At 39.9% G+C, this 21613-nt stretch overlaps 1 protein-coding gene across 1 annotated transcript; it reads right to left on the reverse strand.

Moving 5' to 3' along the window:
* Positions 1–6927: 6927 nt before the first annotated feature.
* On the reverse strand, positions 6928–10474 carry LOC149213587 (disease resistance protein Roq1-like). Its single transcript, XM_089389081.1, has 5 exons — positions 9927–10474; positions 8710–9802; positions 8296–8574; positions 7768–8154; positions 6928–7377 (listed from the first exon to the last, which is right to left on the reverse strand). Exons 1-5 carry the CDS (start codon positions 10472–10474, stop codon positions 6928–6930), a joined length of 2757 nt encoding a protein of 918 aa, XP_089245207.1.
* Positions 10475–21613: the final 11139 nt, after the last annotated feature.

Genomic DNA, 21613 nt, shown 5'->3' on the forward strand with positions numbered 1-21613 from the left:
TTTTTTTTGTACACGTTGTCATAAATATAGACTATGCGTGGTAGTTTAGTTTCGTTTTTTTTTGGTATGCATGTTATATAAAAAACAGTGTGTCGAGCCCGTTTTTTTTGTAGCTCATGGAAATGAAGAGAACGCACAGCAGTGCGATAGAGTTTGAAAAACTGTGATGTAATGTTTTTCTTTGGTGCACAGCAGTGCAGTTCCATTTTGTAATTTTGGAGTGGGGTGGCTACGTAGAGTAGCGTAATGTTTTTTTTGGTGCACAGCAGAATACCACAGGGGATGTAATTTTTATTATTGTAAAACTGAAGTTTTTTTTTGTAATTTCTACAGCAGTAGAAAATCTGTGAGAGCAGCAGAGTTGTTTTGTGAATCCCTCTTTGCACAGAGGATGGAATTTGTATCAGTCTTTCAGTTTTAAATTAATAGAAATGTGTTGTGACTGTGTAATGCTGTGTTCTGAGTGAGTTTGTTTTTTAAAGGTTGTCTGCAAAAGATCCTGGACAGAGGAAACAGAGTATTGTCTCTGTGGTGAATTTTATTCTGTTGGTTTTGGTATTTTCCCATTGCAAAAATACCCAACAGTGGTATCAGAGCAGGCTTAGGCTCTTTGTAGGAGACAAAGAAGCTGAAGGGAGAAGGTTGTTGCTGCAGCAAAACCTCTCAGGCAGACAGAAGACTCAGACAGCGAAGGATTCAGGTATTCCCCAAAAACATTTCTCTTGTTATTGCTGAAGACAGTCAGTTTTTTAAAAAAATCACAGTCAAGGATTTAAAACCATAGTTCAAGATGCAAGGAATGGCAAGCACAAGCATGGGTATGTTCAACACCCAGCTCCCACACTTTAATGGGAAGAACTATGACTACTGGTCTATAACCATGAGAGCTTTGTTCATCGCTCAAGATATATGGGAACTAGTAGAATATGGGTTTGAGGAACCAGCAGATGAAAATGAGTTCAATGCACTAACTCAGGGAGAGAAGGATCAGTTGAAGCTCAATAGGAAGAAGGATGCAAAGGCCATTGTCTTGTTGTATCAAGCAGTGGACCAGAGTATATTCCCAAGGATAGCAGCAGCTACAACATCACACAATGCATGGCAAACCCTAAAAACTGCCTATCAAGGCATGGAGAGAGTGAAGACAGCAAAATTGCAAATGCTGAGAAAGGATTTTGAAAACTTGAAGATGAAGGAGTCAGACAACATTGAATCATTCTTCACTCATGTGATTGGTGTAATCACACAAATGAGAACTCATGGAGAAACAATTGAAGATAGAAGAATAGTGGAGAAAATATTGAGGGTCTTACCCTCAAGGTTTGATGCCATAGTCACCACCATTGAAGAAACAAAGGATCTCTCAAGATATTCAGTTGATGAGCTACATGCATCACTGATAACTCATGAGCAGAGGTTGAGTAGGAATGAAAACTCATCCCTTGAGCAAGCCTTCAAGACCCAGATGTCCTTTGGAAGAGGAAGAGGTCAAGGAAGAGGAAACCGAAGAGGAAGAGGCAGAAGCCAGAACAGAGGTGGAAGGAACAGCCCAGCAAATGCACAAGGAAGAGGCAGCAATCCAAATCAGAACCAAGGTCAAGGCAGCAGCCAACAAAGAGATCAATATCAGGCTCAAGGACAAAGGTATGATAAATCTAATGTTCAATGCTATTATTGCAAAAAGTATGGACATTATGCTAGTGATTGTAGAAAGAAACAGCATGATATGAACAGCAGACAAAATGCAAATGTTACAAGAGAAAACAACAGTCAAGAAAATGTCCTGTTAGCTTGTAACATGGCTGAAACACATAGTGAGGACATATGGTTTTTAGACTCAGGTTGCAGCAACCATATGACAGGGAATGTAGCCCTCTTTTCAGCCTTAAATCAGAATTTGAAATCAGAGGTCACACTAGGAACTGATAGTAAAGTGTCTGTTATGGGAAAAGGGGAGGTAAAAATATTTACAAAACAAGGAGAAAGGAAAACCATAGCAGATGTCTACTATGTCCCCGGAATGAGATGTAACCTATTGAGTGTTGGACAGCTTATCCAAAAGGGTTACAATGTTTACTTTGTAAATGATGTGTGCACCATCATGGACATACCACCCAGCAAAAGATGCATTGCTGAAGTGAAGATGACAAGGAACAGAATGTTCCCTCTTAGAATAAGAGCAGACTTGAAGAACAAGAAGGAAATGGCAGCAGTCACCCAAGAGGCCTTCCAAAGCGTGCCAAAGGATGAGAACTGGTTATGGCACTTAAGATTCGGGCATCTAAATTTTGGAGGTCTAAATTTGTTGAGCAGAAAAGGAATGGTAAAGGGATTACCATTGATAGAGAAGCCGGACAGCCTTTGTGAAGGTTGTATATTGGGCAAACAACATAGAGAAAGTTTTCCATCAGGGAAAAGCATAAGGGCAAGGACACCCTTAGAGATTATCCACTCAGATTTGTGTGGACCAATGCAAGCTCCATCTTTAGCTGGCAGCCTATATTTCTTGACATTCATTGATGATTTTACAAGAAAGACTTGGATATATTTCCTCAAGAACAAAAGTGAAGTCTTTGAGAAATTCCAAAACTTCAAAGCACTAGTGGAGAACCAAAGCGGGCTGCACATAAAAGTATTGAGAACTGATAGAGGAGGTGAGTATATCTCCAACGAATTCCTAAAGTTTTGTAGAGAAAATGGAATTCATAAACAGTTTACAACTCGGTACACCCCACAGCAAAATGGAGTTGCTGAAAGGAAGAACAGAACCATCATGGAGATGGCAAGGAGCATGTTGAAGGCAAAGCATTTGCCAAATGAGTATTGGGCTGAAGCTGTACATTGTGCAGTGTATATACTGAACAGGTGTCCTACAAAAGCAGTCATGAACAAAGTGCCAGAAGAGGCATGGAGTGGGAGAAAGCAAGGAGTCACCCACATGAGAGTTTTTGGGTGTGTGGCCTATGCACACATTCCGGATCAGCTAAGGAGGAAGTTGGATAGCAAAGGGGAGAAATGCATCTTCATTGGATACAGTGATGAATCCAAAGCCTACAGGCTGTACATTCCATCTACCAAGAAGTTCTTTGTTAGCAGGGATGTTCAATTCATTGAAGAGGAAGCTTGGGATGGAAGCATAGAGAAAACAGTGAATGTTAAAAACTGTTTGTCTCATGATGAAGATGATGAGGAGGTGGCTGAAATGAATCCCCAAACAGCAGCACCAACACAAGAACAGCAAGGTACACCATTGAGGATCAATGAGAGTGCTTCTCCAAGCACACCACAAGGAGGAAATTCAAGTGCATCTTCAAGCACTTGCACACCAAGTGAAAGAGGTAAGAAGTTTAGAAATCTAAGTGATATTTATGATGAAGGAATGAATTCCTTATTTGCCTTGTTTTGTCATGTTGATGATCCTATCCATTTTGAAGAAGCTATTAAAGATAGGAAATGGATAGAAGCTATGGATGAGGAGATCAATGCCATAGAGAGAAACAAGACATGGGATTTGGTTGAGTTACCAAAAGGCAAAGAAGTCATTGGTGTGAAATGGGTCTACAAGACCAAGAGCAATGCTGAAGGCAAGATTGAAAGGCATAAAGCAAGGCTGGTTGTCAAGGGGTACAAGCAGCAATATGGAAGAGATTATGAGGAGACTTTTGCCCCGGTTGCAAGAATGGAAACCGTGAGAGCAGTGCTGTCCATAGCAGCTCAAAACAAATGGAAAGTCTACCAAATGGATGTGAAATCAGCATTCCTAAGTGGAGTGTTAATGGAAGAGGTCTATGTGGAACAACCTCTCGGATATGAGAAGAAAGGGGAAGAGCACAAAGTGTGCAAATTGAAGAAAGCTCTTTATGGGCTGAAGCAAGCGCCAAGAGCATGGTACAGCAGGATAGATTCATATCTATTGGAGAATGAATTTGACAAATGTGAAGGAGAACCCACAGTCTACATCAAGGAAAAGGATGGTAAAATTTTAATAGTTGTCTTGTATGTTGATGATGTGATTTTCACAGGTAATGATGATCAGCTCATTAAGAATTTTAAATCAGTCATGAAGGATGAATTTGAAATGACTGATATGGGTTTCTTGAGATACTTCTTAGGCATAGAAGTAGATCAAAATGAAAAAGGAATTTTTATATCTCAAGCAAGATATGTAAGTCAAATTTTGAGTAGATTTAAGATGGAAGAATGCAAGGCAGCCATCACTCCCACAGTAATGGGATTAAAGCTCAGCAGAGAGGACAGCAGCAAGGATTTTGATCCTAGCTTGTATAAAAGCATTGTGGGCAGCCTTATGTATTTAACAGCAACTAGGCCTGATATTATGTATGCTGTTAGTTTGATTTCCAGGTTCATGGAGAGGCCAAAGGAGGCACATTGGCAGGCAGCAAAGAGAATTTTGAGGTATGTCAAAGGCACTAAAATGTTTGGAATTTTATATCATGCCTCAGAACATTCAGATTTGGTTGGGTACACAGATAGCGATTGGGCTGGAAGTGTAGATGATCGGAAGAGCACTTCCGGTTATGTTTTCAATATGGGTTCAGGAGCCATTTCATGGGCTTCTAAGAAGCAATCCATTGTAGCGTTATCTACAGCAGAGGCAGAATATGTGGCAGCTACAGCAGCAGCATGTCAGGCAGTATGGATGAGAAGAATGTTGAGAAGCTTAGGCCAAGAGCAGGCAAAAGCGACAGTGGTCTTTTGTGACAATAGCTCCGCTATTGCTTTGTCAAAGAATTCAGTGTTTCATAAGAGAACGAAACACATCGACACAAGGTTTCACTACATCAGAGAGTTAGTGAACAATGGAGAAATTGTCCTAGAACATTGCAGGACCCAGGAACAGGTCACAGACATCTTGACAAAGCCACTGGTTCAGAAGAGTTTCGAATTTTTGAGAAAGTGCTTGGGAATGACTGAACATGCGGCTGTTAAAATTAAAGGGGAGTGTTAAATTGTAATTTCAACAGCGCAGGGTGGTTTTCGGAAAACCACCGTGGTCTCCCCGCACCACCATTCGGCGAAGGCAGTTTCCATAGCAGGGGTGCCGACACAATCAGGGTGCGCCACGCGTCCCATGTACGAACACCCCAAAACCATTTTCCCCGGACGGTAACGAGCGTTTGGTTTGCCCGAGGAGGGTGTGCGAACCACGTCGGATCAGCTGGGCGCGCGATCTCAGCCGTCGATTTCCGAAGTTGCCCTCCGCCCGCGTCAAATCAATTTTTACGTGGAGTGGAAGTTTTTTCCCGTTGACCACCGTAGTGAAACTTATGGAATTTAATGTTTTTTCGTAGATTTAGGTGGAGGTTTTTAACATCGTTATGGGCATGTCTTTAATGTAGTGATGGGCATACACTTTATATTTTTTTTATATGTTTTTTTTGTACACGTTGTCATAAATATAGACTATGCGTGGTAGTTTAGTTTCGTTTTTTTTTGGTATGCATGTTATATAAAAAACAGTGTGTCGAGCCCGTTTTTTTTGTAGCTCATGGAAATGAAGAGAACGCACAGCAGTGCGATAGAGTTTGAAAAACTGTGATGTAATGTTTTTCTTTGGTGCACAGCAGTGCAGTTCCATTTTGTAATTTTGGAGTGGGGTGGCTACGTAGAGTAGCGTAATGTTTTTTTTGGTGCACAGCAGAATACCACAGGGGATGTAATTTTTATTATTGTAAAACTGAAGTTTTTTTTTGTAATTTCTACAGCAGTAGAAAATCTGTGAGAGCAGCAGAGTTGTTTTGTGAATCCCTCTTTGCACAGAGGATGGAATTTGTATCAGTCTTTCAGTTTTAAATTAATAGAAATGTGTTGTGACTGTGTAATGCTGTGTTCTGAGTGAGTTTGTTTTTTAAAGGTTGTCTGCAAAAGATCCTGGACAGAGGAAACAGAGTATTGTCTCTGTGGTGAATTTTATTCTGTTGGTTTTGGTATTTTCCCATTGCAAAAATACCCAACATCAAACTTCCACAACGACTTTAGATGTTCAAGACCACCTGGGATTTCCTGTAACTCACAGCAGTTTGCCACGTTTAATTCTTGAAGTCATGTCAGCTGCGCTAACCCCTCTATGCTCTGAGGGTTTCCAGATCCGCAGGCATTAAGCTTCCTCAACTTTGTCAGATGCTGGAGACCCCTCTATGCTCTGAGGGTTTCCAGATCCGCAGGCATTAAGCTTCCTCAACTTTGTCAGATGCTGGAGACCACCTGTGATTTTTTTTAACAGGCAGCAGTTGGCCACGTTTAGTTCTTCAAGTCGTGTCAGCTGCACCAACCCCTCTATGCTCTGCAATTTCCCACAGCCACTGGCATTAAGCCTCCTCAATGATGTCAAATGTTCGAGACCCGGAATTTCTTCCAGCTCAGAGCAATCTTCCATGTCTAGCACATCCAGTTTTGGCAGCTGCGCCAACCCCACTATGCTCCGCACTTTCCGACACCCACTGGCTTTAAGCTCCCTCAACAAAGTCAATTGTTCCAGACCTGGAAGTTCTTTTAACGAACAGCATTTTTCCGTGTTTAGCACTTGAAGTTCTGTCAACTGCGCCAACCCGTCTATTCTTTTCAGATAGTGGCAGTTAACCTTCAGCTCCTTCAGACGTACCAACGTTTCAAGACCTGGCAGCTCCTCAACTGTGTGGCATGCTACGAGTTGGAATTTCTCGAGCCTTTCAAGACCACAAAGTCCTATTTTCCTCAATGTACAACACTCGCTCAACTCTAGCTCTTTAAGTGTTGCTGGCAATTCTACAACCTCCACCAAAAAACCACATCTAAGAATGCTGAGATATTGAAGGTTTGGGCAAAGGCCTTCACAAAATGATAACCCTGAAATGTTTGTCCGGCACAGTCTTAAGTGTTTTAGCCCAAACATACAGTTGACAATGGAAGCGTCCACTTTATTCAACACTATTCCCCTTCAAATTTTCTGAATTGTAGTTCGCTAAACGGATAGCCCTCTATTTCTAACAGTTGAAGAATGTTCAGCGCCATGACACATGATGGTAAGTACTCTAAAGCCGAATTCTTGATTTTCAACTCTCTCAGCTGGGTCAACAATCTAATGGAATCCGGCAAATGTTTCAACTGAACGCAACCAGAAAGCTCCAATTCCTGTAAGCTCCTTAAGTCACCGATGTTATCGGGCAGACGTTTCAATTGGCTTCCTAAATGCAGAACTTGCAAATCACTTAGCTCTCCGATAGCACTTGGCAATTCTTTTAAATTTGTACCAGATAAAAATAATTTTAGCAATGACCGGTTATGTGAGACTTGGGGAGGCCATACTTCAATTTTCGGACAATCTCGGAGGTCTAAGCATTCAAGGGAACTTATCTTTCCAAGAGTTTCAGGAAATATCTGCAACTTTCGACAAGAGAGCAAAACCAAACGTTGCAGGTTCTATAACTCCCCAAAGGAATCTGGGAGCCTCTCTAATTCATTGGCACAAGACAAGTCAATATGTCGGAGGTTCTTTAACCTCCCAAAGGAATCTGGAAGCTTCTTTAAGTTACGGCAATAAGACAAATCAATATGTTCGAGGTTCTTTAACTCACCAAGGGAATCTGGAAGCTTCTCTAGTTTTCTAAAAAAACGGAGCTTAATACGTCGGAGATTATTTAACTCGCCAAGGGAATCTGGAAGCTTTTTTAATTTATGGCAAGAAGACAAGGCAATATCCTGGAGGTTATTTAAATTCCCAAGGGAATCTGGAAGCCCCTTTAATGAAGTACAGTAGGAGAAATAAACCTCTTGGAGGTTCCTCAAGTTTCCAAAGGAATCTGGAAGCCCTGTTAATGAACCACAATCGAATAAATTAAGCTGCCGGAGGTTACATAACTTCCCAAAGGAATTTGGAAGCATATTCAACTGGTCACTACAGGACAGGTCAATATGTTGGAGTTTCGTTAAATTGCCAAAACAATCAGGCAGCGACTTCATTGAACCGCAGTTGATTAAGCTCAGGTTCTCTAAAGACTGCAGATGGCAGAATTCATCTGGCAAAGTTTCCAGATGAAGAGTAGAAAATTCAGATTTAAGGACAATTTTTTCGAGTTGTTTCAACTTACCTATGGACTTTGGAAGTTCTAAAAGGTCAGAGTCAATAATACTCAACTCCCTCAAGTATAAAGGTACCTGCAATGTTCACAAATTTTCCAAAAGTGAGTTGGGGCCGTGGATGTCAATTGTAAACGTGGTGGTCTACCAAGATGGAATATATCCAAAAGCCATTTCATAAGGGAAGAACAAGCTCGATTAAATAATTACTACATATACCTGAATATTATGATCTTCCCACAGTGTTTTCAATGTTGCCGACCTGCACACTTGCAGAACCCTTAAACGCTCGATTGGAATCCAGGGAGGGAGGGAAGAATAAGGACATCTATCCCATCTGAGCCATATGAGATGTTGTGACCGTGCAGCCTTGAATATGTTTTCTTCCAAACAATCCCCTTCAACTCTAAGCAGCTTCAACCCGGGCATACCACGGAAAAGATCGCCCAGCTCCGCACGGTTTTCAACCGGCGTTTCAACCATGTTAATTCCACGCACCTAAATTGTTCACTGGAAACTGTTAGAAACAATATTGACATCCTTGCAAAACCTACAAATTCAGTTCTTTTAAAGACAATTTTGAGACCACAACAATAGTTTGAAAGTCCTTCTAAAATCTTAAAAAATACATACAGTTGATTTGTCGGGCACATCCTGAAGAAAGTTGTGAATTAAGCGCCAAAGCCTATCCGGAGGTTCTTTCTTTCCAATATGTCTGCCCATGTCTCTGACATGGTCGTGCATTCTTATACAGTTTTCGCGGTCAATCTCCACAAGACATTTGTTTTCAAGGTTCCGAAGACCAAGATATCCTTCCCAGCCGGATTCGTCCCATACTCTGACGGCGGTATCCATGGCTTCTCCTATGAAGAAACAAGCAATGTCTAAGAAGATCTGCTTCTCCTCTTCATCCAGACTGTCATAGCTAATTCTGAGTCTGCTCTGGATATCGTCCGGAAGAATTTTGGAGATTTTGCGCAGCTGTGCTTTCCAATGGTTCAAATTCTTCTTACCACGAAGAAGGGCCCCAAGCACTTTCAGAGACAACGGTAGTCCATGGCAGGCATCCAGAAACTCTTCAACCACTTCATCAAATCCTACAACAGGATGAGGCTGGCCAAACGCATGCGAGCAAAAGAGCTCTTTGGAGTGCTGTCGATTCAGGCCTGTTAGCCTGTAAATGGATGACTCTGGGATGTCTGAACTTGTGAGAACATCCTTATTGCGAGATGTCACTAAAATTAAGCTACCGGAATCAAGGGCATCCTTAGCTGGTAGAAGTAATGCATCCAACTGTTGAATGTGATCCACATCATCTAAAATGATCAGAGCATGAGAAGATAAGAGAGAGTTTCTTAGCTTCTCTTTACCTTCGTCAGCATTGGATATTTGCACATTTAATTGAGTGATGTCCTTAATAAGGATACTCTGCAAGGAATGCAGGGAATTTACAGATTTTTCTCTGACATCAAATAAAAAGCAAGTTCGCTTGTAATTTGATCTCAGACGGTTAAAAAATTCTTTTGCTAAGGTGGTTTTGCCAACCCCACCAAGGCCCACGATTCCTATAACTCTAGTTTCCCCGCCCCGCTGCTGCTGCAATAAATCTTCAAAATCTCTTACTTTTTGATCCAAACCTGTTGGATATTTGGACACGTCCAGAGGTGGCTTTTTGACCTTTTCCAATACTAGTTGCACGACCTCATTCACTAGCCGCCACTCGACACTGAATTAATATTCACAAACAAAATCACCAATTACCAGTAAGAAACGCCTACATAAATGCTTTGTTATATACCTATGAAACTAAACAATATAATAAGAGAAACAGGAAGAATTGGAAGACTAACCCATTGTACGCTCCCTCCAGGTCGAAACCGCTTATATGTGAAACAGTTGAAAGAGCGTTTCTCCATTTTTCTATGATGTCGGAGTCGTAACGGGGCTTCTCTTGATGCGTCAGGGAGTTCGTTGTTTTCTTCCCTTGGAGCTTGGTCAGCGCTTCAGCATACACTCCGTCTTTGCCGAGTGTCCAGCGCAGATCAGCAGGGTTAACACCGTAGAATATTGGAATAATGGTTGACCGCCCCGACTCCATCGACTCCATCATGACTAGTAGCTCATTGAGACACCACTCTGAGTCTGCATATCCAGGGGAAAATATTGCTATATGTACGGAGGCCGCTCGTATAGCTGCAGCTATTTGAGATGTGAAGAAGTCTCCCTTCTCCATTTCTTCCTTGTCCAGAAACACTTGCAATCCATGTACATCATGAAGGCGATTGTAGAGATGGCCGGCGATGGATAACTTGGTGTCCGGCCCGCGGTGGTTGATAAACACCTGGTAGGGAGCCTTGTTGCCAGACGAGTTGGACGACGATGCCAAAGGATTTGCCATGGAATACACAATGAAAAAGCAAAGATGAAATGTATGAGAGAGATTGGGATTAAAACCTGGATCTGGTTGATCTCACAAGTGTGAAGAGCCTACCAGCCGCTTCCAAGTTACAACCAGGGTTTGGTAATCTTAATATTTTCAGATTCCTCGTCTGGTTGATCTCCCAAGTGCAGAGTGGCTACCAGCCGCTTCCAAGTTCCAGCGCGACTTTTGTATATCTGTGTATATGTCTGCCAATATGTTAAGAGCAAAACTGCAATGATTTCGGTTTGTTTCAAACCAGAGCTCCTTCTCCTATTTCAAAACCCTAATTCATAGGTAGAAAGTGGAGTTATAATGTGTCACGAAATACTACTCATCAAAGGAAGCTACTTGGGAACTTAGTGGGTGAAACAGGGAAGCATCTCGCCACCGACCACACCACATGGAGGCCACTGATCACCGACCCACAACATGTCAGACATACAGTTCGTTGAGAGGGACATAAAGTTTGTGACCAAAATATTATATTATAATAATGGTCGCAAGTCCATGCTAATTCGCCAAGAAATTTGACGAGCAAATTGTCCGTTACGTTATGAGTAACATACTTCACCAGGGATGGAATTTGACAACATGGTGATTTGTCCATTAAATATAGCTGATTTTTGGCTATCAATATTTTGTGATAAATTGTTTGGCTATCAATATTTTGTGATAAGATGTTTAAATGAAAATTAAAATCCAAAAAACAATTAATAAGTGCTTTAAATTTGAAATTCCTACCCTGCCACTCAGATACATACACTCACACAGATTACACCGACAGATTAGGGCTAGACGAGGCATCACAAGTACAAATTTGACAAGGGAGTTGGATTTCATATTGCAACCCTATGTGGTTATCTTTATGTATGTTTGGTGTTTACTCGGAAGAAATATTTCCTGTATTATCAAAGACTTTGGCACATTCCTATCCAATCAAACACTTTATTTAAAGAGAAAACGATTCAATTACGATCTTAATATTATTTCTTTAAAACCATTTAAAAAATAGATATTTAACAATTACAACGAAGTCGTTTGAATTCTTAGATGGATAATGTCAAAAAGTTTTGTCGATGAGGGACTTACGGGGTGAATAAGTTTAATTTTGGATAATTACATTTAAATATATGTAAATATTTATAATTAATTATATTAGTTAAAGAATTAATGGGTTAATGAGTAAGGCATATGAATTAGTTAGTTGATTAATGGTGAGACGGATGGTGAGTTAGTGATTAATGGTTAGAAGGTGTGTTGGTTAATAAGTTAATTATAAAGGGATTAATGGATTAATAGTTGGGGTTAATTTGGCATATTGATTTAAGGAGTAATGGTTTAGATATTAAAGGGTTTATAGTAATGGATTGAGGTTAATATTTTAGTGGCTCATGTTTAATTTAGATTTATAAGGTTAATTTGTTAGAGGCTAGAACCTTAATGTCTTGATGACTAAATAGAATGAATAAATTAAAGAGTTAAGTGTTAATGAATAAACTAGGAGAGGGCCAATAACATAATAGGTTAACATAATAACATTGATATTCTTGAGTTCCAATTTCCAAAACATTAAAATCTTTATATATGAACTTTGCTTTGTGAATATAGTAGAGCTCAATTTGAACTTAATAATGAAAACAATGATTAACAATAAAATATTGATGACTGAATAGTTAAAAACATTGTAGCAAACATCATTTTGTTTTAAATTAATAAAATGGGGAGAAGAACTCTCTCAAATGTAAGAATTAAGAGATGGTTAATGCCCACATTTCTATTGCTTGAATGTTTTCATAAAACCTTTTGAGTTTCAAAGTTTCATGAATTATATTTAATAAAACAAAATAGTTACAAAATTCATATTTCACTGATCATAAATCCCTAAATATCCAAACACATTTTAAATGATTAGTGAAACTCTTCTTTGTTCCGTTTTTTAATCAAAATCCAACAATAATTTTTTTTGGTGAAATTATGGTTTTTTGTTGTTATGCATAGATGGATCTAGTGCATGAGAAACCCCTAAAGCACTCCAATTATGTAGATTTCACAAATCAAATTTGTGATCTAACAAATTCTTGTTGTATTTTAAGTAAAATTGAGCAATTATATAGCCCCCAAAAAACCAAACCTAAAAAATTTAAAATATGATCACTTTAAAATAGTAATTACAGAAATAGACTTCTTTTTCCCACAGAAAAAAATCATATACTTGTAATTCACGTGAATCGATTTATACATAGAAAGGTTTAACAATAGGCAAATGGATCATAAAAAACAAAATACATGGATGCTAGTTGAGTCAAATAATCGAGCCAATATACACAGAAAATGCTTTATTGTTCTAGTGCCTTGGTAGAAAACAAATTTAATGTTTGTAGCCACAAAATAGGAAGGCCAAAAAACATCCCCCAAGTTTATAAAAAGGAAAATCGTTTCTCTATAAGGCCTAATTGGGAGGATTCTAGGAAATCCCACTACCTAGCTAGTAGGTCTGATCTAGACTTATGCAGGAACACAACAAAATACAAATATAAACATAAATATAGAGATGTAACAAAAATAAATCTTCATTTCATTAATATCAAAGAACTAAAATATGTTTACAAACAAAATGGAAATAACTAACTCGGTCGATGGTAGTTTATATCTAAGAAGAGATGTGGTGAATACATGCCTATGAACTATGTTACAATGAGGCTCAAGTACCTTTTTATTATTGAAAAACAAAGGGAAACCATAAACAACTAAAACCCTAACCCCAAGAGATGGAACACGAAGAGTTTGTGGGCCCCATTGGCAATAGTTGGGCAACCAACTTCTCGGGGTCGTAACTTGGTCATATGATATTTGTTTGGTGCATACGATACCTCATTGGAAAGATCTCTCCGAGCACTATAGGATTTGTGGCAAGCCCCTTCCTATGATTATGGGCCAGCTACAGATCTCAAGATAACGCCGTTTAGGGGGTCAAAACAACTCTAGAAGTTCAAGACATGAAAAGCTGCTAAAAATAGTAAATGTTGCTATAATCAAGGAAAATGATGAAATGAGCTAGAGGTATAGGTGGAATAGGTGGATGACCAACAATATCCACCTTAATCATTCGCCCCCCTTTAGGAAGCAACGGTCCCAATCACAAGCAGATCCTTCATTATGTGAGGAAATTTTTGTTCAACCTAGTCCCTGGGGAACCACTTGCCTTGATGAAGGAGTTGGCCTTCTTTAACAACTCGATATAGTTGTATCCTTTGTTGGCAAGTGTTCTTGAATTTGTGTGTTCATGATTCTGTCAGTGGTAGCCTGTTGGATGCAACCTACTTTGAGCTATGTTGGTGTTAGTTTCTTAACAACGTCAGATGTGTCCAACAATGGGGGAAAGTACGGTCGCAGTCGATTCACATTGAATACTAGGTGTAGGCCAAGGAATGATGGAATGTTGAGCTCGAAGTCATTCTCTCCTACAACCTTGGTGATGGTGTACAAACCATATCATAGCGGGCGAAAGTTGTGGTGGGCCCAGTGAGGCGCTCCTTCTGCAAATGTAACCAAACTTTGTCGCCCACCTGGAACTTACGTGTCATGTGACATTGATGATGATGTTTATTGTATTTAGCATTGACTTTGTCCAATATGTCATAAACCTACTCTCAGATGTGTTGAATGTGCTCTATGAAGATGTTAGCCCTGTCAGCTTTGGACTAGAATAGAGTTGATTGATGATTTAATTGGTTAATCACTAAGGCACATGCCACATTGTTGGACCCTCCACTAGTGCTCTACCAGTTAGAACTAGTTAAATTCACAATGACTCAAACGAATTAAAATAGATTGCTAGAAATTAGCAATAAATCATAACTAAACACAACTCAAGTGTCTCCAACTTGAATTAATCAATTTAACCGAGTGATAAGTGCCATATCACCTCATTTAAAATCCTCCAAGTATTTTACTGAAATTGAAATTTGAATTTATTATAATTTAATCAAGGCAAAATTAAATTAGGAAGTTCTTGCTTCATTTTCAACAACTCCTCTCATCAATAAAGGGATTCACATCTACGTCGATCCAATGCCTTTGGAATGTATTACATGAAACACTTCTCTCTATTGTTGTTGCTACTGCAACATTTGCAACTAGGAAGCATACATAACAAAAATATAAAATAATAATAAAAATAAATAAATAAATAAAAATAAAATTAAATTAAAATTATATAATCATTCTACAACTGTCTACTTGGAATACTGTGTTGTTACTGACTTTGCTAATGAGCCTCTTGATTTGTTGTCGACATTTCTCTACACTCCTCAGTATCTGACTAACACTGGTTCTCTTGAAACTGAATATTGTGGGTCCCTGTAGCAAGTGTAATGATCCACGAGACAAAAAACACCTCAATGGACCCTACCCAAATTTTTGAAACTCTTGGATTAGGGATTCACATCACCCCACCTCACACCTAGAGGTATGGTTGCATGTGCTCCCTCTACTCACTTGGCTCGAACTCTCCCCCTACTTGAGGTCTCTACCTTAGTGGATGTCTCTACATTGCCTCCTTTCTGCTTCTCCATTTGTGGTTGCTCCAGAACTTCTTGAGGCTCCCTTTCGAGAGGCAAATCATGCTCCCTCTCAACCACCAAGTCTCTAACCCTTTCCTTTCTCCTTAAAGATATACATGCATCTTCTACCTCAAGTGCATAAAGGTTCTTGACTTGAGCATCGATCTGCTCTACCTGTCTAGTGGCTATGTGGCTTAAGAATACTTTCCTTTTGATGAACATCACATCATAACCATGGTCTTCCAAAACTGCAACAGAGATTAGATTCTTCTTTAGACCCAAAACAAACATCACATCCTTAAGCCTAAGAAGGGAGCCTCGCTCCCTCTGAAAGATTATGGTACCGATCTCGGTAGCACTGCACTTTCCATCATCTCCAAAATCAATGTTCCTTTGGAGATATTTCTCCTCCAATTCATTGAAAGCTCTCTATTCCCCATCATGTGGAATGAGGCACCACTATCCAAGTACCACCCACTACCCATCACCATGCTCAGCATGCATTCGATGAGGGTGAAATCAAGATGAAACTGTGAAGCCAAAGATTCACTCATTGCTACTACTGCAAGCTCCTTCTTACTCTCCTTCTTATGTGAACACTTTGTGCCATAGTGCCCGAATTCATGATAGCTGAAACACTTGATTTTGGACATGTCTTTCTTCTTTCCCTCTTAGCTGGAATCAACTTCACCTTGGAATTTTTTTCCCTTGGAATTATTTCCTTTCTTGACTAATGAAAAGTCCTCTTCCACTTCTTTGAATGAGGTCCCATCTCTAGTACTCCGCTTTATCTCCTCATGTACCAAATCAGACAAAAGGAATTCCTAATTTGGTATCTTGTTCCTCCCATTTACAAAATCTTGGTAGTTGTGCCAGCTCTTGGGAAGCCCTAGAAGGGCTAGGATCATGAGATAATCTTCTACAGCTGTAATACCAACACTTCCAAGTCCATTCCAACATTGGGTTAACCTACTTAGGTACTATGGTATTGTGTCATCCTTTTCCATCTTGATCCTCGAAGCTTTTCCTTCAGTGCCAACTTATTGTGGTCATTGTTGTTTTGAAACAATTCTATCAAGGCTTGCCACATTGCATATGGAGTCTCTTTCCCATGGATATTTGAGACAATATGATCTCAAACTCCCTCCAATATGGTCTTCCTTGACTTTTCCACACACTTCTTCCAATCACCTAGATCTTAAGCATCAGATGTTGAAGGCTTCGGGATATCATTATCTATGAATTCCTTCAGCTCATTATCTTCCAACACTACCTCCATTGTGTCCTTGCAAGCAATATAATTTGAGCTACCCTCAAGGTCATACTCGAGTGTTAGGCCATGGGAAGACATCTTGTTAGCTCCGAAGAATGATCCTGCAAATTCGATTCACCTGCAAAGACAACTTCAAATTATTCTCTCCTATTGTGATTCCTTCTCTGATACCATGTAGAAATTCATTTTAGATTCAAAATTAATAATGCAGTTGACTAAAACAAAAGACTTGAATCTACTCTATTAATCAACAGAAATAAAATTTAATCAAGTGAGAAATCACAACATAAACATGAGATAATATTCAATCACATATCCTTAGATATTTATCTAGGGGAAAGAAACTTCTCAATATCCCTTCCTATCTGTATTACATTAGTAAGAAAATAGAGAAGAAATACAATTCTTTCGCAAGCTCAAGCAACCTCTGCACTAGTATAATATATCTCATTGCTTCACAAGCTAGATCTCACCAATAAGTAACCAAATTCATGCCTTCTTAAGTCCCTATTTCCTTGAACTGTTCAATTAGGAATTATCCTCTATTAATTAGGGAAATTCCCCATCCAGAACTGCACAATCCTTGTAGTACCTTCTCTGAGTGCATGCACCACCTGTATAATTTAGAATTGTCTACAACTGATAATACATTGCCCTTGATTTCCAATCTCAACTAGGTAACTAGAGTTGTCTACATGCAATAACTATTTTGGGCTAATTGATGAGTTAACTAGTTGATCAGTGAGGTACACAGCACACTGCTAGACCCTCCACTAGTTCTCTATCAGTTAGAACTAGTAAAACTCAAAATAACTCAAATTAACTAAAATAGATTGCTAGAAATTAACCATCAATCATAACTAAACATAACTCAAGTATATCCAACTCAAATTTACTGATTTAAATGAGTGATAAGTGCGATATCACCTTAGTTAAATTCCTCAAAGTATTTTTTTGAAGTTGAAATTTCAATTTCTCCTAATTTAATTAAGGAAAAATCAAATTAGGAATTTCTTATTGCATTTTCAACATGGTATGGCCACATCAATGGGACATAGTGGCTATAATCCCAACACCACCTAAAAGGTTTTGTGGCCAATTGAGTTATGGAGAACTCTATTGTAGTTGTGCTAGACAAAGGGGAGGATTTCATCCCATGTGCATGGATGGTTCGATTTGTAGATGCACAAAATGTCCATGATCATCTTGTTGATGACATCTATTTGGCCATCAGTTTGGGCGTGTAAGGCCATGGACATAGTGAGCTTGGTATCCAGCATTGACCAGAGACTTGACCAAAATGTACTCATGAACCTACTTTCTTAATCTGAGATAATGGAATGTGGGATCCCAAACTGTACCCACCCTCATTCAAAGAAGAGCTTAGCAATGGCTTCTGCTGTGATACTCTTCTTGTAGGGTGCCATAATGGCCACCTTGGAGAAATTTTTTATGCCCACGAAAATGCACTTGTTGCGAAGCGTAGCAGAAGGAAGGATGGACATGTAATCCATGGATATGGATTCCCAAGGCTACCTAGGAGTAGGCAAAGGAGTATATAGGCCTTGTTTCTTGATCATTAGTTTAAAAATTGTGCAGGAAATGTAGGATATGATGTATTTCACAACATCCTATCGAAGGTTCAGCCAATAAAAACACTTCTGCAACACTGCCATTGTCTTATCTATCCCAAAATGTCCAACGAATAAACTATAGTGTGCCTCCCAAATAATCTTGGAAAGCTTCCTTGAAGGAAAACAAAGGTGTTCTAGGTGGCATAACAAGGTGTCTTGGAGGTGCATATTTGGAAATTTCTTACCTTCCAGGAGCATCCGGTATGTGGTGTCAAATTCAGAATCAATCTTGTAAATATGTGTTTATAATGAAGTCTCATGTCCACAAGAGTCGAGCACAATGGTCAACACTATGACTAACGGTCGGCTGAGGCAATCTGCAACATTATTGGTGCTGCCATTCTTGTACTTAATGATCAAATGGAACTATTGCAGGTATGTAGATCATTTCTGATGGCAATTGTTCTGAAACTTTACTTGTGTCTGTACGAATTGCAGTGGTTGGTGGCCTATGTGTGTTGGGTCCTTCCTTTTGATTTTAAAATATTTTGATTATTTTGGCTTTCCATAAAATGAAGAGGAAACGGGTGGCAACAATAACGATCAAGTTGTGGTGAAGACAGCTGGGGCAAAATGCAGGAACAGGAAGTAGGGGGATGGTTGCGGCAAATTATTAGGAGAAGGTAGAGGAAGTCGAGTGGACAAGACGGATGAGAGGCAGGCAAGGGAAAGAATAGTCGAGCGGGAACTGGTAGTGCAAGTGGCAAAAGGGATACAAAAGGAGAAATCCATAAGGAGAAAGGGGTTGGTTGGTGTGATGGAGCAGGAGCGCCTGGACAAGGATGAGTAGAACCTATGGGTTAAGGATTGAACCTCCGAGTTTTTCATAGGTAGTTAGAACCTGTAATCGGGTATTTCTTGTAGTCACCTATGGTTAAGGCCGATGTATTATGTATTTCTCTTATGTTGACTTAAGATGAATGAAGATCTTAACTGGTTTCTCAGTACAATGTATGTGTTTGCTTATGATGTATGGACCTACTAAAATTTTAAATATACTACAAGTTTATATATGTGGTAGCTTCATAATTGTTGAACAATATTCTATTGTCCCGAATGTGTGTATGATGTTGTTTACATATTGATGCTTGATATACTCTTTACCCCCTGGTGAACACTTCTTATTTCTGGTTGTGGCACACCTCGGGTGAGACTCCTTACCCTTTGGGTAAGGTGAAAATGTTGGTGTTTTCCTAAACTACAACAAGCCATTGTTGGCCCTCCGCGGCTAAACCCAGGGTCTCGCCCTGATGACCCCTTTGTGCCAACAAATGGTTCCATTGTCAGGACCAGAAGTTACAAGGACTTGCTCGAAACATGGTGTTGAGGATATTTAAGAAAGAGATTAAAGATTGGTGGAATAACAGAGTAGATCAATTTATAGGAGAACAAGCTATTCAAAGGGGTCAACCGATTGTGAAAGTTAGCGAAGAGGCTTTTTATGCTAAGGGTGCTAGTGACCAGTACGAGATCTTCTAGTGCAAGTTCCCAAAAGACTTGTACAATTAGTTAAGAAGGATGAAAGAGCAGAATCGATCGGGGGGTATGATGTCAGGTCATCACAACTGGACTTTCTCAAACCTTATATCACTCCAGCAGTTAGACAACAATTTGACAAGGGCAGTTGAATTTTGGGTAAATACTACAGTGGAGGGGTATATAGTTGAGTTTGCCATAGAAAGTTATCAATCTTTCTCAAGGGCGGAAGTGGTGTTCAGGTTTAGGTTAAGAGGAAGGTTGGTGAGGGAAGTGTCATTGTGGATTAAAATTTTCATGGTAGAAGAAGGACTACTTCCCTCACCTACTTGGAGATGGTAGTGTAAAACCCTAATACTAGGGGAAGGACCCAAGGGTAAAACGCTTCCGGTTGGGGAATAGAGATGTTGTTACAGGAATGGATGTAGAAGGGTTGTGCAAATCTAGAGACGTTAGGGCACAAAGGAGAGTGCTTTTAGTTGACAAGTGGAAAGCAAGAGTGGTTCAGACTCTGAAGAAGAGAAAAATGGGACCCCACCAAGTAGGAGTAGTGTTGAGGAACCCACAAGAGGAAGGGAGAGTAAAAGAAGATTCAGGACATGACATGAATGGAGATTAGAAAGACAGGAGCCAGAATGATAAAGGGGGTCCTTCATTATATGTTGCAGGAAGGATAGCGGAGGAACAAATACTGAGCAGTCGTGAAGAGGAAAGGGAAGAGGAAATGGGCAACGCCATGAGAAGGTTATTTGCCGAAGGAGAAACATCCACAAGAAGTCAACAACAATATCCCCAAGGTACAGGTAGTATTCCTCCTGACCTTCCCCTGGTGCCTTACTATAATCAGGAGAAATTTGTTATTAAATTACCCAAAGCAATACGATTACACAGCGTGCACAAGAAATATAAGGCCGGTTTCAATATAGTAAATAACAGGGGAACTAGTGGTATTAGTAATCTGGGATTGCAAGGATCTCAGCAGCTTGGAACCAAGGGATTTGTGTTATTGGCACATGCTCAAATAAGCATCACGAGATCTTTTACCTGATACCCAGAGTTTGCGGGTAGGGGAAATGAAGACATAGAACAACATTGGTATCTCTAAGCTATATGGAGAGCACGACAAACACCAGACAATGTCAAAACAGTTGAGTTCCAGACCACACTAAGGGAGAGAGCTTTGCATTGGTTTACAAAATGGGGGGAATAGATCCATAATCCCACAATAGATGAGATCAAGAGAGAGTTCGTACAGGAATTCAAAGTACCTTAGACTGACTAGCAACGACTATCGGAGCTATGAGAAATCAAGCAGAAGGAAGGCGAAACTTCTTGGGAAATAATGCAAAGATTTAAGGATGCCATTGCTAAGCTGAGTCACACCCTAGATCCTAATCACTGGAGATACTGGTTCATCAAGGCGTTGTTACCCCTTACAAGGATGTCGTTGACGCAACAAAAGATTGGGACTCTATAGGATGCTTTAGAGAAAGCATCACGCATAGAGGCTATGGCCGGTTATCCGCATGAATATTGGGGAGGGACAATATTGCAGGATCTATCGATTATGGGTCTTCAAAATCAGATTGCAACATTAACAGAGAAATTGAAGGATCGCCAACTGGTTCAGCCAGTCAGACCCAATGTATGGTGCACACACTGCATGGTGGAGGGACATATCACAACAGAATGTCCTATGTTGCAGGGAATTAATCATCTGTGGGGATTGCATGATCATTAGGAAACCCACCAATGACAGGAGTTGCAGCAGTAGGAGTGCAAGGAGCTTTCCCCAGTCAAAACAATTAGGAATATTGTGAAATATGTAGGATGTATGGACATCTACTAAGACTGTGCCCAATACTACAGAATTACTCCAACGTCCCTAATAAAAACTATTGTGATTTTTTTGCATCTACAACTTATCACACTGACCAGTGTAGGGCATTGTATGCCTTAGTAGAATGGATGGACATGTCAACGTTTAGAATCAATGAGTCCAACTAGGGAGGATGAGGAGGAAATGGGAGAGGAGGAAGAATGGGAGGAAGAGGTCCCATAAAGTGTTACAACTGTGACCAAGAGGGGCACGTCACCAGGGAATGCCTGCTCCCTAGGAGACCGTGGTGTTGACAATGCAAAATAAATACACATGCCATAGAGGATTGCC

The sequence above is a fragment of the Pinus tabuliformis genome, chromosome 1_1 (genome assembly GCF_031772625.1).
Source record: "Pinus tabuliformis cultivar Carrire ecotype Pingquan chromosome 1_1, CPIR1, whole genome shotgun sequence".
NCBI lineage: Eukaryota > Viridiplantae > Streptophyta > Pinopsida > Pinales > Pinaceae > Pinus > Pinus tabuliformis.

Bases quoted from the DNA above. Each gene is read 5' to 3' on its own strand.
- LOC149213587 (XM_089389081.1), bottom strand. From the start codon at position 10,474: ATGGCAAATCCTTTGGCATCGTCGTCCAACTCGTCTGGCAACAAGGCT. The intron at 9,803-9,926 runs GTTAGTCTTCCA...ATATTAATTCAG, and splicing joins CTGGAGGGAGCGTACAATGG to TGTCGAGTGGCGGCTAGTGA. The intron at 7,378-7,767 runs GTTTATTTCTCC...CGAAAGTTGCAG, and splicing joins ACTTGAGGAACCTCCAAGAG to ATATTTCCTGAAACTCTTGG.